Raw genomic sequence first — 19190 nt, forward strand, 5'->3', positions numbered from 1 at the left:
CTAAGGAGGCAAAAGACCCATACTCTGAAAACTGTAAGATGCTGATGAAATAAATGGAAGACCACACAAACAGATGAAAAGATATACCATGTTCTTGGATTAGAAGAATCAATACTGTCGAAATGACTATACTACCCAAGGCAATCTATACATTCAACGAAATCCCTATCAAATCACCAATGGCATTTTTCACAGAACTAGAACAAGTAGCCAAAACAATCTTAAGAAAGAAGAATGGAGCTGGAGGAATCATGCTCCCTGACTTGCTACAAAGCTACAGTCATTAAAACAGTATGGTACTGAACACAAAAACAGACACATAGATCAATGGAACAGGATAGAGAGCCCAGAAATAAACCCCTGCACTTATGGTCAGTTAATCTACAACAAAGGAGGCAAAAATATACAATGGAAAAAAAAGATAGTCTCTTCAATAAGTGGTCCTGGGAAAACTGGACAGCTTACATGTAAAAGAATGAAATGAGAACATTCTCCAACACCATATACGAAAAATAAACTCAAAATGGATTAAAGACCTAAATGAACTATAAAACTCCTAGAGGAAAACATAGGCAGAACACTCTTTGACATAAATTGTAGCAATATTTTTTTGGAATTACTCCTAAAGCAATGGAAGCAAAAGCAAAAATAAACAAAAGGGACCTAATTAAACTTAAAAGCTTTTGCACAGCAAAGGAAACCATAAACAAAATCAAAAGGCAACCTATGGACTGGGAGAAAATATTTGTAAAGGATGCAACCAACAAGGTATATATTTTCCACAACATACAAACAGCTTATACAGTTCAATGTCAAAAAATCAAACCACCCAATCAAAAAAATGGGCAGAAGTCCTAAATAGTCATTTCTCCAAAGAAGACATACAGATGGCCAACAGGCACATAAAAAGATTCTCAGCATCACTAATTATTAGAGAAATGCAAATGAAAACTACAATGACGTATCACCTCACACCAGTCAGAATGGCTATCATCAAAAAGTCTACAAATAATAAACGCTGGAGAGGGTGTGGAGAAAAGAGAACCCTCTTGCACTGTTGGTGGGGATATAAATTGGTGCAGCCACTATGGAGAACAGTATGGAGCATCCTTAAAAAACTAAAAAGAGTTACCATATGATCCAGCAATCTCACTCCTGGGCATATAACCAGAAAAGATGAAAACCCTGATTCGGAAAGATACATGTACCCCAATGTCCACAGCAGCACTATATACAATAGCCAAGTTCATAGCAGCACTATTTACAATAGCTAAGTGTCTGTTGACGGAGGAAGGGATAAAGAAGATGTGGTACATATACACAATGGAATATTACTCAGCCATAAAAAAAGAATGAAATAATGCCATTTGCAGCCACATGGATTGACCTAGAGATTATCATTCTAAGTGAAGTCAGAGAAAGACAAAAATCATACGGTATCACTTATATGTGGAATCTAAAAAAAACATACAAACGAACTTATTTACAAAACAGAAATAGACTCACAGACATAGAAAACAAACTTATGGTTACCAAAGCAGAAAGGTAGGGAGAGATAAATTGGGAATTTGGAATTAACATATACACACTACTATATATAAAATAGATAACCAACAAGGACCTACTGTACAGCACAGCAAACTATATTCAATATCTTGTAACCTACAATGGAAAAGAATCTGAAAAAATACACATACATATATGTGTATATATATATACACATATAAACATAACTGAATCAGTCTGAAATACTGTAAATCAACTATACTTGAATAAAAAAAAGTTAATTAAAAAAAATTTTGGATTAATAAATGTTTTTATTTCCAAGAAAGGGTCTACAACAGATCTTACAAAGACTCAAAACCATTTATCACATCAACACATTTTTTAACACTTCCAGTGTGTTAATGAGCCAGCCAATTATGAATATATCTATTAGAATGAAGTAATGCCCTGAAAAATAAATATTATACTTCTTAATAATAAAAGTTGCTAGGATTATTCAAGATTATGTTTTAATATAAAAAACATAACAGGAAGAAGTCTGCAAAAATTTTAAAGTAACTTGCAGTTTTATTAATTCTCCAGTACTCTTGCAACATTTTATATTACTAACAAAATTCCAATCACAGGAACCAGACACAAAATTTCTGCAGTTTACTTCAAACAGTCATATATGAAGACCAGACTCCATAGACATTACACTGCAAAGCTCAGAGATGACTGAAAATTTAGGTAGATAATCTTATTTAGCTAAAGAATAAAAACATTTCCCACTTTCTGCAATTATAGTTGAAAAGCTCTTTACGGCAGATGACACTCAGGCTGGAGATACATGTGGCACAGTTTGAGGTAAGCAATATAAAACTCAAGTCTACGAATTGAACAGATTTTCAGTCGCTGCACAGGTTGTTCTTCTAGTTTAAGTAAGTTTAATTTTTTTCACAGAAAAAAAAATAGACTTCAGGCAAATAAAAACAAATTCCAGATAAACACAGTTCAGTGTTTTTTATTTTACCTTCATCAAGGCAGGCAAAGTACAGATGCTGTACATTAAAAACATACACATACACCATTCACAGCACATGGACTCCTACAGGGAAGAGGCCGTTTTCTAAGCACTGCTCCCCTCTGAAGCGCGCAACTGCAGCTAAATGTACAAAGAGCCATCTGCTGGTCCCACGTAGCCGACTCCAATGAGCAGGACATCGAGCAGCGTCCATATTCCCAGGCCCCCAAAGCTGAAGAGCTTGCCGAGGCCTTCTCGCCACTGGCCCAGGTAGAAGCGGTCCGCTCCAAACCCACCAAGGGTGATGCTGCAACAGCAGACAGGCCTGGAGTCCATCAATGGCCCCCCGACTGCGCCTGCATTACTGCGCCTCAGTAACCACTAACTCACATGTGGGAAAGGGCCTCAAATCACCAGATCCCTTAATCAGGACACAGTGACTATCTCACAAATGTACAACACTAAACAATCACGGGCAACAAGACCGTTTAATTGTCAAAAGTAAACACTTTTTAGCTGTAATGAAATCTAATGGTCCTCTTTTCAAGAAAATCGAGCTTGTTGCTTTTTTAAGCTTGAAATGGCACATCCAGGAGAGCAAAGTGGGGCTAGTCCTACAGACAGTGCAGGAACATGGTGGTTGAAGGTGGCATCGCCAGGCAGCCAACACCACATGGCCGCCCAGATCAAGTCGTGAACATTGTCAGTCACCCATCTTTAAAAATTTCATGTTCAGAATAAATGACTTTTAAGGTTCCTTCCAATTCTAAGATCTAACAATATTCGGACAACTTCTCATTGTATTTCTTTTAAAGCTTTTATTATGAAAAATTCCAAACATATAAAAGTAAAAAGAAGAGAACAGCACCCATGACCCAGCTCCAATAGTTATCAACATGTGTCCATCCCTGGTTCATCTACACCCTTCCAATCCCCCACCCTGAGTACCAAGAAGCAAACACCAGGCGTTATCACATTCACCGTGAATATTCTCAAAGAAACCATGCTGAGCCCAGAGAAGAAAATTATTCTTATTTTTAAAAAATCAGCTATTAAATGTGCCACGGTAATTTAAGATGTCAACAATGTGGGGGAAGCTGAGTGAAGGGTGTACAGGAAGTCTCTAGCTTTGCAACTTTTTTTTAAAATCTAAAATTATTCCAAAATAAAAAGTTTACTGAAAAGCAGAAAGTCAGCTGTTAGTTTGAATGTGAACCACTGCTGACAAAGACGCTGGGTGTCACCAAATCTCACTGTCGTTGCATCTAATTTTCTATCGTGGACCCGTCTTTCACTTTTCAGCTGTGCTTTCCTGCCAGCAGGATCCTCCTCTTCCCCAGCCCAAACCCTGACGCAGTGGTTCCCAAGAGGCCACCTGGCCACCCCTGGAGGCATTTTTGATTCTCACAGCTTCAGTGGGGGTTGGGGAGACTGCTAACACGCAGTAAGTGGAGTCCAGAGATGCTGCTGAACATCCTGCTCTGCAGAGGACGCCCCACAGCAGAGAATTCGTGGCCCAAATGTCAACAATGACAAGGCTGAGAAGCCCTGCCCGCGTCTCACCACAGGCCACAGGCCACCTCAGACTCTTACCCTAAACCTCCAACAGCAGATGCCTACCTTCCTAATCAGAGAATCATTTAACCAGCACCCCACCTGCCCTTCCCTCCGGTGGGAAGAACTGGTACAATTTTCTTTTCAAACTGTTGAAAAGTTTAACTAATACAAACAAATTTTTATGTAAAAATTGTAAGTCTATAAGTATGTTTGAATGGTAGAATTATAAGGATTTTCAACGTTTCTCTTTGTCATTTTCATTTTTTTCCAGTTTTCAGTACTGAGCATGTATTATTTTTTGTAATAAAGAAGAAAATTACTGAAAATTAAAGACATACATCATAAACCTACCGACTTTAATTAGTATATGGCATTTTACTTATTCAGGGTACACTCAGGATGGGAAGCACTGACTGGTTCTAATGATCTCTAGTAATGACTACAGTCACCTCTAGAATGTGCAGGCCATCTCGGGAGGAAAACCAGCAACGGGCCATTAAATTCCACGAGGGTACTGGTCTGACCACCTAAATAACCTCCCACACTGCTGTCCCTATGGTCTACCTAACACACGGCGGGATCTGAGTGGATGGAGGAGGAGCTTGGAAGAGCCCACCAACCCCAACGAAATCCAAATGGCATCCGACTTACTAGAAACAGAGCTTACCTCAGAGCCAGAGCAGTAGACCACTTATAACCACCAGTCCAGTTGCAGTACAGCATTTTCGGAAAAGTACGGTTACCTTAAAAAAGGGAAAACACTCCACATAAAAACATGGGTATAAAAATACTCTCACACAGAGACTAAATTATAACTAGGGGCCTTGTGATTTACAATGTAAAAAGCCAACTTTCTTTACAAAAGTAAATGTTCACTACGATGAATGGTAAAAAGAAAGCCCTGACTGTCTATGAGCACAGACTCGACATTTAAACCAGTTTTGTGAGGATCACAGCTTGAAGAAGGTAGAACACCCCACCTGCTGTGAAAACGTGGGTAACATGGGGCTGAGACAGACAAACCAGGCACCGGGAAGGGAGCGGGCCCACAGACCGCCCGGGAGTACTGGGACACTGGGCTGTCCCAGCCAGAAAAAGTGAGACTGAATCCACCTTACATCATATACCAAACCAACCCCAGGGGACTAGAGACCTAAACGTGAAAGGCCACATTTACAACTTTTAAAAGAACGTACAGGAAATTATGAATTTGGAGTAGGGAAAGATTTCTTACAACAAAAAAGGGCTAACTCTGAAAGACTAAAAACTTCAACTAACTAAAAATTCAAAGTTCTGTTCAAAAGATACCAAAAGAAAGGGATTGTGGGGGGAGTTAAAATCTGGGAGAGGATGTTAGGGACACCAAAAGATTACTACCCAAAATATAAAAGAATTCCTAGAAGTCTGTAAGAAAAAAAAAACAAAACGTAGGGATAACAAGTATTGGAGAGGATGTGGATCATCACGAACAGTTGTGTAACCACTGGTGGGAATGTAAACGGATACAACCGTCCTGGAAAATAACACACGCAAGAGAGTGTATGCCAGACAAACATGTGCAACCAGGAGACACGGACATGTGCAACCAGGAGATATGGACAAAAGCTTTAACAGCAGCTCAATTTGTAAGGAAAAAAACTGTAAATAATCCAAATACAGTGGAGAAAGGATAAACTATGATACAATCTTACAAGTTATTATATAGAAGTAAAAAAAAATTGTAATAAGAGAAGACAAATGGAAGAATCTTAGAGCTATGATGTTGAAAGATGGTCTCAGAAGACCATAAACAGTCTATTATACAATTCTAAAACATGCACTACTGAATAATTTACCACACTATATTCTAGTACATTCATGTGATAGAACTACAAAAAATTTAAAGAAAAGGAAGTGAGATGATAAGAAAATCCAAAAGGGTGGTTACCTCTGAAGAAGAGGCAGGGTAACTGCATGCAGGAAACACACTCTGGTAGTTTCAATGGCATCACGCTGCTTTAGTTAATTTGGGTGAAACTCAATTATACACTATGCTTTATACCTTACACATTTTTTGTTTTATCAAATATTACATTTTAAAATAGAACTGGCATAACTAAAAATAGTGCTAATAAATATTTCTGACGAGACAATTAAAATTTAATTCTTAAGTTTCTGGTTACAGTTCTATAAATAAGCGTAGAAAAAATATCTTGCTCACAGATTTCCTTAATGCCGACCTACCCAGGCAGTGGACGTGGTCCCGCACGGTGCAGTTGGCCGTGTAGCGCTGCCGCGGGCAGGACACCGCCATGCAGCTGGTGGAGCTGGAGCACTCGTAGTCGGTTTCCGGAAGCTGCCAGCAGAACCTGCAAGTCATGTTGAGGACAAAGCTCTTTCGGGATTTGAAGTCTTGATCCTACGTACCAAAGGACACAGAACTATTCAATCATAATACAGTAGCTTGTTAATAGGTCAATAAAACTACAGTCATATGGCACCAAGTGTCTAAAATACTTTATGACCTAGAAGGAAGTGGCAGAAAAACAGGTATCAAACCAATATGTACACAATACAAATGTGTATGCTATGATCCTATGATCATAAATATACAACCAAAAATATATACCTAACAAAAAATATCTAGATAAATGCACATCAAAGTAACAAAGGTTATTTCAGAATGATAAGATTATTTCATCACTGTTACTTTGGCTAAATTTTTAATAATGCACATGTGTACTTTTATAACACAGAAAAAAGGAAAATGTACTTTATAAAGCCTCGGAGTCACAGAGAGTTCAAAGGGTAGATGAGTCCCTCTGCTCAAGGTCACGGAGCTGTAAGCCTGTGCAGAACGCAGGAGCCCTGTTCCTGGAGGAACAGCCTGGCCACCGGGTCTCAACTCTTCCCTAGGAGCCGTCCTGCGAGTGGCCCAGAGCCCCAGGGCTGTCACTGCTGTGACACACCCACGAGCACCCAGCCGGACCGACCCATCGGCAGCCCCAGAAAACCACTCCCAACTTAGAAAGAACTCCATAGAGAGGCTGATGAGCAAGTGTTCACCGTGGGCCCTGAACTTTGAGACCAGAGATTTTTTTCGTTTCAATTTTAAATGTCCTTATTTTGTTTTCTGTCTATAAGAGCAGTCCATATTCTTATATGTTGCACATTTGGAAATTACAGAAAAAACCTGTAACCTCTCCAGAGACAAGCACTTTTAACCTTCTTTCATTTTTCCTTCCTATAGTACAGATTTACATACGTGGAATTACACTGAAAACATTTTGTATCCACTTGACATTATATTGTAATAAATATTTTTCAAAATCATATTTAAATGGTAACACAATCACCTCTGGAAGTATTATATTTATTAACTTTTTTGATTAATGCAAAACTCCTATTATGGACAGTATTTGAAACTGAGTAAGGCACTGCATGATTTAAGCAATATTGTTTTAAATGTCTGCATATTTCTAGTGATGCATCCATAACACGTTTCTTATCAATTGTTTTTTAAAACTAGGTAATAAGTTTACGTGGTACAAACTCCCAGGGACAACAGGAGAGTGAGGAGAAGGCTGGTGCAGCCCAGCCCTCAGCAGCACTGCCCTCCCCAGCACCAAGCACCGCTCACCCACTCTGGCCTTCCAGGGAGTCTGTTCTATGCATGGGCACGTTTACATCAGATACGTTTCTTTTTTTTTTTTTTTTTAATTTAATGTTCCCACTGATATTTACTTTTCACTTAATTCTATAGATATTGATAAATATCCCTAGAGCTGCCTAGTTCTTCTCAATGGCTGCAATGTATTTATTTCACTACACAGTGGACCATAAATTAAACTGTTCTCTTTTGTACATTCGGCTTGTTTCTAATCTTGCCTGTGTGAACAAAGCAGCGAAGAATATCCTTAGGCATATTTATTTGCATACACGTGCAATATGTAATATCTGTAAGATAGATTCCTATATATGAAAATGCTGGGTCAAAGCTTATGTGCATCTATAAGTTTCAGAGATAAGACAAAGTGCTCACAAGAGGCTGACTAACCTACCCGCCTGCTAACAGGAGTGTTTGTCCCTTATACCCTTAAGAACTCAGAGTGTTAAACTTTTTGATTGTTTTGCCTATCTGATAGTTTAAAAAATGCATTGGGCTTCCCTGGTGGTGCAGTGGTTGGGGGTCCGCCTGCTGATGCAGGGGACATGGGTTCGTGCCCCGGTCCAGGAGGATCCCACATGCCGCGGAGTGGCTGGGCCCATGGGCCATGGCCGCTGGGCCTGCGCGTCCGGAGCCTGTCCTCCACAGCGGGGGAGGCCACAGCGGTGAGAGGCCCGCGTACCGCAAAAAAAACCAAACCAAAACAAAACAAAAAAAAAAAAAAAAAAAAAAAAAACAAAAAAAAAAAAAAAAAAAAAAAAAAAAAAAAAAAACCCATTGTTTTGTACTTAATCATGAGAAAAATTAAACTTTTTTTCATGCATTGGAAGTCCAATTGTATTTCCTTTCCTATGAACCCTCTGTTCATGTCCTAAAACCATTTCTCTACAGGACTGTCATCTTTTTCTTATTGGCTTTTTGGAAGTCTTTATATATTATGGATATTAGTGCATTATTTGTCACGTGTGTGAGAAATACTTTTTCCTAGTTTGTCATTTATCGTTGGCCTTTATGCTTTTTTTTAGGGCATGCAGAAATCTCTAATTTTTAGTAGTCAAATCTATCAATTCCTTCTTTTATGGCTTCTAAATTTTATTTCATACTTAGAAAAATATTCCCTACTTTGAGATTACAACAAAACTACCTCATGCTTTCTCTGGTACTTTGTGGATTCACTTTTTCACATTAAATCTTTGATCTGGAATTTACTTTGGATAAAACAGGATTCCACTTTTTTCCATATAGTTACACAGGCACCCCAGCATTTACTGAATCCATTTTCACACCACAAAAAAGTATAGATCCCAACAAAAGCTCATCTGTAGTAAAAAGATTTGTTACCTTTCCCTTTGTGAAACAGCTGTCATTAGTAAGGATACAGAACCTATCTGAAGGAATTAAACTTGCTTCAAATACACTAGCAGACTGAGCTCTTCTCCAAGGAACAGAAAGCAGCGTTTCTATCAAGCACATTTCCAGCTGAGGTAACTGGCTTGATAGTTCCCATCATAGCTGGAGCAGGAGTTAGCTGATATGAAAGGGGTTGCAGGATTTTTGCATTAATTTCTATTTATATACTTAACAGGGCCATTATAAAACAATTTCTTTGACTAGTGTAATCCAGGTAAGGTTCCCTTGCTCTGAGTCCCTATGCAGTATGCATTAGAAGGACAAGAAGAGTTTCTTTCTTTCCATTAATATGAAGTTCAAAATAAGGTGCAGGAGGGAGAAAGCTGAGTGCAGCACAGCGAAAGGATGAGCATTTGCACGTGCACCTGCGTATGCAGATGGTCACAGCTTATTTCTTCCTGAAATGCTAACTTATTTAGCGAGACAGGATCCTACAGGTGGTCATTAAACAAACAAGGGAAGAATGCACGGCCTGCCCCAGATCACCTGGCCGCAGCAGTCCTGGGGCCCGTGGCTCCTGACAGCCAATTATTTGACTGCTCTTCATTTTTAAGAAGAAACAGACCACCAGACGCTCCTGAGGCCGCCTTCAAATGCCACACTTGCGGGCTGGGCATCTGCTACTTTACAGGATTCGCGATGACTGGCTAGTCAGGAAGCAGGTGAGGTGAAAGCACCTGGGGAGGAGAAGGGAAGGAACCCATCCAGGGCACATCTCAGCCAAGGGGTGAGGATACACCAGGGACCAGGACCCAGAAATTCAGAAACTTCCCTAAGCTTTGTAATTTCTCTACCTTTGTAATTTCTCCTATTCTCTGCTATTTTCCGCTAAATGAAACTACTTGTTTTTGGAACACCTAAAGAAGGAAGAAATTGAGAACTATGTTTCATTCAGGAACCAGCTGTGAGAGATGAATGTCAAAGACACTGAGGCAAACAAAGGAGGCTAATTCTGGAAAAGCTCTCCTCAGCCGTCAGTTTTCTCATTTTTCACAAGGTACCTACTATCTGCCAGACCAATGAAGTACGCAATTTCAAAAGCCTTCAAACAGGTTTCGCCATTAGGTAAGTAGGGAGAAAATTCTATGTAAGATACAGCAACAGAGACTAACTGATAATCCAAGGGCAGTCATGAAGATTACCCAGCAACTAGTTCAATTTTCCAGCACACTTTAAAGAGTAACTCTGATATAAGAAAATGACAAATACTGACAGTTACAAACACTATGTCCAGACACTGAGAACACATAAAATCTCATTTCCCCTTTGGAGTGAAGCCTCCCTCATGCCCTCACCTGATACTAGACCTCAGGAGAAATAGAGAAAGAGCCTGGGGGTGGAAGGAACTTTCTAATCTAGCCCTCTGCAGACCAAGTTCCAAAGAACCGACGGGGAAAGGTATCTTGTTCAAGTAAGTTAGAATCGCTGGGTCAAAGGGAATCTGCAAAAGAGAATATGGTGGGCTTCCCTTGGTGGCGCAGTGGTTAAGAATCCGCCTGCCAGTGCAGGGGACAGGGGTTCAAGCCGTGGTACGGGAAGATCCCACATGCCGTGGAGCAACTAAACCCATGCGCCACAACTACTGAGCCTGCACTCTAGAGCCCACGAGCCACAACTACTGAAGCCCATGCACCACAACTACCGAAGCCTGAGCACCTAGAGCCCGTGCTCTGCAACAAGAGAAGCCACCGCAAGGAGAAGCCTGCACACCACAACGAAGAGTAGCCTCCGATCACAACTAGAGAAAGTCTGTGCACAGCAATGAAGACCCAACGCAGCCAAAGATAAATAAATTAATTAAAAGAAAAATCTTACTTCCTACTGCTTCCCTTAAAAAAAAGAAAAAAGACAGAGATAGAGAATATGGTATGGAATCTGTGTTTTCCTCCTCAACCATCTCCCAGAAAGAGGGCGCCATGGAAACACTTTAGGAAAGCTGTTCTGGGCCCATCTCCTGATTTAACAAGAGACAGATGACTAAATCACAGAGCTAGTCATGGCAGGTCCAAGAGTAAAACACTGCCTCATTATTCATTTCTACTCTCTATCTCACCCACATGCTGGGACTACAATGAAGTTTGCCGTAATTTCCCTGGTCCAACGGTTCAAAAATGCAGATACACGAGTCTCCCTGCCCTTGTCACATTAAACAGGTGTGGGGCTGCCGCCAGGAGTCTGTGGCTCTGAAGCAGGTATCCCGAGAGCATGCTAAGGAACACCGACTGTGGAAGCCTTTGTAGGCTCCTTCCTGGCTGTCAACATATCAGAGATGGGCTGCAGGAGTGACGACTGTAACAGGGTCATTTCTAATGGGCAACAGTTGGTGCATTTGAGCTTTTACTTCCTACTTTTTGTAAGAAGTCTGACAATTGCTTCAATTTATCCTTATGTCAAAAACTTGCCATCTGAACCCTTGCAACCAAACCTTACTTGGAGATAGAAGTTTCCATCTTCTGATAAAGTTGACTTTATTCCTCAAATCTTACTTTTAAAATGCAGAGCCCTTTCTGAATTTCCTCCATAGTCAAGTCTAAACTCTACTTGTAACTCAAGCTTTACGATCAGTTTATTAAGAATAAGTAAGCTGCAGTACTTACAACACAGGTAACAGAAGGTTTGACTGTGCAGTCAAAAGTGACAGGCTTCCCATAGACACAGGAGAAATTGGTCTTGCACTCTATACAGTCTGCGGGAAGTCTGCTACAGAAACCATTGCTCGGACACTTCATCATATAAGGTGGGATATCGGTGCTTTCTGTGAGAGGTGAGAGAGAAGCTTATTCTCTTGGAATACTGATTACAATAACAGAGGAAAGCAATTTTCTAAGCTTAAGGAACACAATCATGAACATAACATATATACAGTGCTAGGAATAAATTAGGACCTCAAAAAGTCTATCATGTTACAAGATGAAAAAAACGAAGGCTTACAGATGATAAAGTTCGTTCAAGATCACAGAGGGAGGGCAAAACTGGAACCAGAGCCCAAACCTCTCTGTTTCCAATCCAATGTTCTTTTCACTTGAATTCACGAATTTGTAAGTGAAGCCCCTAACCCTCTAAGTGAATCAATCGGTACAACAAAGTACCAACCCTAGAAAAACGTCCTGTCATTATTCCACTTTGGTACTTCAACAAGCCACCATCTGCAAGTAACATTTACAATTTTACAGTACCAAAGTTCAAAATAGTTCTTTATATTAGTAACTTATTCAGTGGGTTGCAGTAAGTTTCTCCAGCCAGCCTAGCTGGGAGTATAATATATTACTATCATTTAAGAGAGGATCAAAATTGCAACCAGTATTCTCAGGAAGAGAAGCTTTCAAAAACGTCCAAGAGAGTAAAAAATTCTTGTGCTTTCTCTATAAAATAACCTATGTTTTAAACTCAAGTATGCTGCTGTCTTCTAGTAGTCATTTATAGAATCAGTAAAATACATCTGCCAGTTTCAATTTACTGAAGTAATGTAACTCTAAAGGGATGAAACTACAGAGACCAAAGTTCCATTTAGCAAAACACTAATACTCATTTAAATCTGGTCCTAAAGTCACTATTAAGTGGGCAATTCTACAAAATACCTAGAAAAGGGTATACTTACAAAAGGGTATAATTCCTATTATACCCTTTTGTAATAGGAACAAAAGAAAAAAAATTTTCTTTTCCTTTGTTCCTATTACTACCGTGGCTGGAGGATGGGCACTTAGAATCACAAAGCCAAGAGTTTACAGGGCCAGGACAACCCCACGACCTTAAAAAGATGAGAAAACGGAAACCCAGAAAGGTGAATATTTTGCTCCAGCTCCCAGCAGCACCACCAGAGATAGAGGCCAGGTTTGTACCAGTCCTTCTGCAATCCCTCCATTTCACACAGCCCTGGGGGAGCCTTTAATAATATCCAACATCAGGAACAGGGTTCCAAAAGCACAAGAAATTTTCTGAAGGGAAAGAAGCATTGGTTGAAGGTTATCTTGATGGATGAAGCAGAAAAAAGAAAAAACTTGAAATAAAGAGATAGAAATGGGGAGCCTGGGACTGGAAAAAGATGAGACAGGAATGTAAAAAGGTATTGAAATACCAAGACTGTCTACAGAAAAGGTATGCATCTGCCTTTAGTTCACATATCTAAAATGCAATCAATAAAATGTTCAAAACATGGAAAGTGATGTCATATTCTACAAGAAATTTTATCCAAAAAGAAAAGAAAGAGACCACTAGATACAAATATACACGTTTACTAGAAGAGAAAACGTCTAGTACCTGCTGCCCTGGGCACTACTGTGAACGTACGTGTGGGGCCCGGATCCTTGTCGGACTGAGCCAGCGGCTGCGAAGGCTCTACACTGAAGGATCCTATGATTAGAGAAACGAAGACCTCAGGCTGTGTGTGTATCGCGCCAGGCCCACAGCTGCTCGGGCAAACATCTCGGCCTGACCGCCGGGAAACTGAACATGAAACCCAATGGGGTCGACACCAATTTAGGTCTGCGGGCAACTGGAGACGACGCGCGGTGCCAAGACCCAGCTCCGCGTCCCAGGCCGAGCCCCCAGGCCCACATTTCGAGGCTCGCGGCTCCGGCTCCCTGAGCCGAGGGGCGGCGGCAGGACGAGCCGGACTCGGCTGTAGCAACCCGCGCCCTCCGCCCGCACTCAGCCTCCGCCCAAGGGCCCAGGCCAACGGTCCCCGCGGTCCTGGGTTCCCCACCCCTCAGTCCGGCCCGGCGCAGACCCCTGCCCCCAACTCACCGCCGCCCGAGAGGATGTAGAACTGCGAGAGGAATAGCAGCACTCGACACAAGCGGCGTAGGTCCCACAGCAAGACCCCTGCACCCGCCATCTTGCCAGCGGAAACACTTCCGGGCCGCGGGGGACGCCGGGCCGAGAGGAGTGGGGGGGGGCGGGGGTACACGGCGCAGGCGCGGCCCCTCCTCCCGACTTCCCCGCGCCCCGCCTCCTAGGGCTGCCAGCGCCTGTGACAAGGCGTTCACCTCTCCCCCGGCGGATGGAGACACGGAAATGTCACCTGGACCCCGAAAGTCACACCTGAGGGATCGAGAGCAGAGGCGGGGAAATGTGGGAAGTTGGCCGCTGTATACCTGTGGCCGGATCTGTACGTTTAGAGACAAAAACTGCTGCTGTGCGCTTGGTACCGTGCGGAGGTTCGACGACGTTACTTTTTTGTCAGACTAAAAAGCCTCTTGTTTACAAATGAGGAAACTGGCCCAGACTGCTCGGTAAGGACCCCAGGTGTGCCAGGTGGCCACCAAGGACCCACTCCCCGCGACCCCAGGGCCCGGGCAGCGTCCCGCGAGCATCTCTCCAGGCCCGCCCTGCCCGGATCTCTAACCAGTCCTCAGAGACGCTCCTCGAAGGCGGGGAGAAGCCGGACTGAAGTGCAGCCGCGGGTGTCAGGCCCCCAGACCCCCCTGGAGGAGGCCCGCCCCGGGAGGGAGCTGCTCCCAGGCCGCGGCTCCCTACGGCCGGCACAGCGATCCGCATCTGTTCCCACCGCAGCAACATTCGTGCTGGGCTGAGCACGGGCTTCCCTCTCCCCGCCCACCCAACACAAGGTTGTCTGGGGTGGGGATGGGGAGTCTTCTGACAACCCCCGGCCTCACTAGCACGTTTGGTGAATTCAAGGAATGTATCGAATAGTGCTTGGCCTCAATTAAAGTTAGCTTAAACAGGTACATCACACAATCTGCACCTTCCATCACACAGGCCTGACCCTTGAACAACTTTGGGGTGAGGGGCGCAGTGTAACTTAGAGCGGGCCCTCCTCATTCGGTTCTTCTCTATCGGTGACTCCACCTCCTTAGATTCCACCAACTGCGGGTAGGACTGTGTATACTCTAGTATTTGCTATTGAAAAAAAACCCACGGGTAAGTGGACCCGTGCAGTTCAGTCCTGTTCTTCACGGTCAGCCCTGCTGGTTTGTCTTCCAACTCTTCAGGAAGCTAAATGATAAGCGTGTACAGAAGAGAGAGCAGGTCTTAAATTTATTTTGAATTCCACAGCACATAACCAAATAAACACAAAAAATACTGCTTGATTGGTAGCTAAATTCACTACTGACATAAAGCCATTTTAATTGTTTTGAGCAGTAAGGTATTCCTCAGTTAAAATCAGAAATCCACTTGAGTCTGTAAATCAGTGGAATGTCATCCCATCAGAAGAGTAATTTAACTCTAGGGGAGCAAATTATTATGGTATAAACCTATAGGTGAAACCCTGGAAGCACTACATAACACATTTTATTTGAGAGTTTATTTTTTCTAAAGATAAATAAGGTTCAATTGTCATTTAGAAGCATTAAAATGGCAACTCTTATCCTATAGTGGAAACTACAGAAGATTGCACAACACTGAATTTCTTTGAGTTCAGAATCCTTTGTTAGTAATCCAATATTTAGTACTAGCTTCTTCTTTTGTGATTGTTGGTTAGTTAAATTGATTCCGATTTTGAAAATAAAGTTTCAGGACCTCCCTAGTGGTCCGGAGGTTAAGACTCCACTTTTCCACTTCAGGGGGCATGGGTTCGATCCCTGGTAAGGGAAGTTCCACATGCTGTGGGGTGTAGCCAAAAATAAGAAAAATAAAGTTTCAGTGCGAACTTTAGTAAAACTTCAGTTAAAAAATACCTGAGGCATAATGTTATTAGAAAATAAGATATCACCCCATATTCAAAAAGCTTTGCAGACTTTTATTTGAAACTTATCTTTTGAAAATCAGAATTCTTAACAGTAACATCTCATAATGCTCATTTCCTAGTATTTCCCTCTTTGATGAATGACATTTTCCCATTGAAGTCTCTCAAGATATTTGGGAAATTTAAAAATTTCCCACACTTGTCCTCTCATTGTCCACAGACACATTAGTGAATCAGATTTTGTGCATATCAGCCACTCATTCCCCGTCTCACTTCTCACTGTGCCCATCAGTGGACCAGATAGTGGGTCCTAAGTTCTCAGAAGAAGTATGAATGGTAATTAAGGAAAATGCATGTTCAGGGTTCAGAACAAGGTTACACAGATGTGAGCACAAGGAAAGGACTTCAGAATTCTTCCTCAGCATTCAGGGTACGTGATTTCTTGAGATTCTTCAATTTATCAATGGCAGAAGTTACTGAAATCTCTCCATGAATTTTGTTGTCTCTTGTTCGAACATTTACGGCATTATTTGTCTTTTCCTGTTCTCCAACCACTGTAGAAAACAAAGGGAAATATATTTTCGATCAACAATTTACTAAATATTAAGTCAGCAGTCATATGGCATGTGTCTTATTAAGTTTTCTTCTTAGTACTAATCACCAAATATCAATCTAATGTCCATTTGGTCATCCTCTTAAGAGTAAATTTCTTGAGACAAGGAATGACTTCTAATCCCATCTCTCTATTGTCCATTTTTGAGAACACCTGTGGTGGTCGTGGGGTACAGGTGGGAGGAGGGAGCTCCTAAAGACCCCCTGACTCCACCTGGCACACTTGATGAATCAAGAGGCGGGCACCAGACACGTGCCCAACCAGCCAACAGAATTTTCTGGAATATATGTAAAAGGTTTGTTCTCGCTAATGACCCATACTGTGAGATGATGCAGAATTCTGCCGCCATGTTTCTTGCTGTCTGGAAGGAAGATACTGGCCAGCAAGTAAGGGGAATAAAGTAGATCAAGAGAAGCATAAAGAAGCAGATCAAAACACGGAACAGAAATGGGGAGAAATGGTCCTGGTAAGGGTTGAGTTCCCCTTCCAGATACTTTTCTAATGATTTGGCTACTTAATTCTACCTTCCATGGCACGAGATACTCTAACTCCCTTCCAATACATTCCATCGTGTCTAAGCTAATTTGAAATTTCTGTCACCACAAGAAGGCTGACTGAAGCATCACAGTACCTACTACAAACACTTTTGATGACAAATTGCTCATAGGACAGCCCTGTGCATATTTATTTTGCCTTCTACAGAAACTTTCAACATATAGGACATAACCATATCATGCCTGCAGGCATATAAATAAGTTTCCCTTGACTTTGAATCATTTTTACAGTCAAAATTTTAGATTCTGCATCTAATTACTCATGTTCCTCAAGGACGTTTTATTTTTTCACTTAATTCTTTTCTTTTGATCATCTTAAACTTGGAACATCTCCTAGTCATTAGTTTAATCCTGAAGATTTCTAATAAACCAGAAAAGCAAAGGAGATTATTTCAGGCCTATCACATGACTGAAACATACGGAGTATAATTCTACTGATAAGATCATTTTCCACTGTCGGTTTGAGTTATTAATTCTTCCTAGTAATACTACACCACCGGATCCATGTGAAACTTCATAACTCTTCTTTTCTGGCAAATAACAAAAAGTATCTAGCCAGGAACATCACAGACTCTTCTTTGTGTATAAGTATTCAACAGCTATTTGTCATAATCAAGCAGTTATACCATATTCTTTATTTTGTTTTTGGGGGTTTTTTGGAATTAAGGTGAAAAAACAAGCATTTGGGGAAAATATATACAAATTTAGATTACCCAAAATAAAATTATACTGATCCAGCTGTGCATTTCGTATTTTCTTATTTAGTGTACAACTATGCTCTAAGTCAACATCAGCCATGAATCCTTCTTCAAAAAATTCAGTGCATACCTATAAGAGAATGAGACACTTTCATTAATACATTGTGTATGGTAATGCGGTGGCCAGCCTCCAAGATGACCCCCAGGGTCCCACCCCCCAGTATTCACACCCTTGTGTGTCCCCTCCACCTTGTACCAGGTTGGTCTCTGTGACCACAGTGGAGGGAGAGTGATGGCACCCCACTTCTGAGATGAGGTTAAAGTGCTGAGTCACTCCCCCTGCCTCGACCTATGAGAAGCCTCACCAGGCACCCGAGCCAGAGTCTCCGGCCAAGTTGTCCCAGATTCTGACTCACAGAAACTGAGATAATAAATGCTTATTGTTCTAAGCTGCCAAGTTTTGGGCTAATTTGTTACACAACAACAGATAATATATGTATTCTTCCTAATAGAGCCACGAGGAAAAGAATAATTATGAGATGTTTTAAAACACCAATTTCTCAAAAACATTAAGAAATAAAATAGTTCTGATACAGCTACATAGACACGACTCAGGTGTTACTGAAAACATTTACTGAAAACATGGGGTGGTAAATTAATGTATTAGTTATGCAATATTTTAAGGTGCGAATAACATTCCAAGTCAATGACGTTCACAGACCACATGCCAAGATTATGTACTTTAAATGTCTCTAATTTTACCTGAAGTGCATATTTTTCACAAGTTGGCTCCACCGGGATGACCATTACCTGACGAGGAGACAGCCAGAAAGGCCTGAAAAATATAATACGTATTTTTAAAATGACCATTTATTACAAGGTTTAAAAACAACCAAAGACTCTTTTTTCTTTTTAAGTAAGACTTCACAAGAGAGCAGGTTCAGTAGAGGGGTGTGGAAATAAAGCAAACTATATTAAAAGGCAATAGAGGAGACAACAGGGGAAACTGGGCATTTTGGTTGGAAAGGGAGGGAAAACAGGTTGGCAGCTAGATGAAAGGGCTAAACATCACTGACCATACAACCAAGCAACCACTCTCCTGGGTATTTATCCCAGAGAAATGGAAATACGTTCACACAAAAACCTGCACACTAACATTTATAGCAGCTTTACGTATAATAGCCCCAAACTGGAAATATCCGATATGCCCTTCAGCGAGTGAATGCTCAAACTGGGCATCACACTACAGAACACCATCAGTAGTGAAAGGGAGCCAACAACTGGTACTTCAGATGCCTCGGATGCATCTCAAGGCAACTCCATCCAAGGAGTGAAAAAAGTCAGTCTCCAACGGCTGCACGCTGTGATTCCATTTATGTAACATTATGGAAATGACAAAATTATGAAGATGGAGACCAGGTGAGTGGCTGCCGGAGGATGGTGACAGGGATGCGGTAGGAGGTGTGTGGCCATAAAATAAATGGCAGCATGAGGGACCCTTATAAGTAATGGAACTGTCCTGTACCTTGACTGGCGGGTACACAAATCTACAACGTG

General features: G+C 41.5%; 2 protein-coding genes across 3 annotated transcripts in view; both read right to left on the reverse strand.

The window, feature by feature from the left end:
• Positions 1 to 2482: 2482 nt before the first annotated feature.
• Positions 2483 to 13987, reverse strand: TM2D3 (TM2 domain containing 3). Of its 2 annotated transcripts, XM_032622578.1 has the most exons (6): positions 13866 to 13987; positions 13380 to 13472; positions 11720 to 11877; positions 6290 to 6464; positions 4734 to 4809; positions 2483 to 2816 (listed from the first exon to the last, which is right to left on the reverse strand). In XM_032622578.1, the coding sequence occupies exons 1-6, from the start codon at positions 13954 to 13956 to the stop codon at positions 2651 to 2653; spliced, it is 759 nt and encodes a 252-aa protein (XP_032478469.1). In that variant the 5' UTR covers positions 13957 to 13987; the 3' UTR covers positions 2483 to 2650. The 2 variants fall into 2 exon arrangements, with proteins under 2 accessions (XP_032478469.1, XP_032478470.1); XM_032622579.1 differs by lacking the exon at positions 13380 to 13472 and having other exon boundaries at positions 13866 to 13977.
• A 1119-nt stretch (positions 13988 to 15106) lies between these two features.
• Positions 15107 to 19190, reverse strand: part of TARS3 (threonyl-tRNA synthetase 3) — a 53163-nt gene continuing 49079 nt past the window's right edge. Inside the window, exons 17-19 of the mRNA XM_032622577.1 lie at positions 18396 to 18468; positions 17649 to 17763; positions 15107 to 16322 (exon numbers count right to left, since the gene is read on the reverse strand). Of these exons, the coding sequence (XP_032478468.1) occupies positions 16174 to 16322; positions 17649 to 17763; positions 18396 to 18468 (337 nt within the window). The 3' untranslated portion in view covers positions 15107 to 16173. The remainder of the gene's footprint in view (positions 16323 to 17648; positions 17764 to 18395; positions 18469 to 19190) is intronic.

The sequence above is a fragment of the Phocoena sinus genome, chromosome 2 (assembly GCF_008692025.1).
Source record: "Phocoena sinus isolate mPhoSin1 chromosome 2, mPhoSin1.pri, whole genome shotgun sequence".
In the NCBI taxonomy this organism is placed as follows: Eukaryota; Metazoa; Chordata; class Mammalia; order Artiodactyla; family Phocoenidae; genus Phocoena; species Phocoena sinus.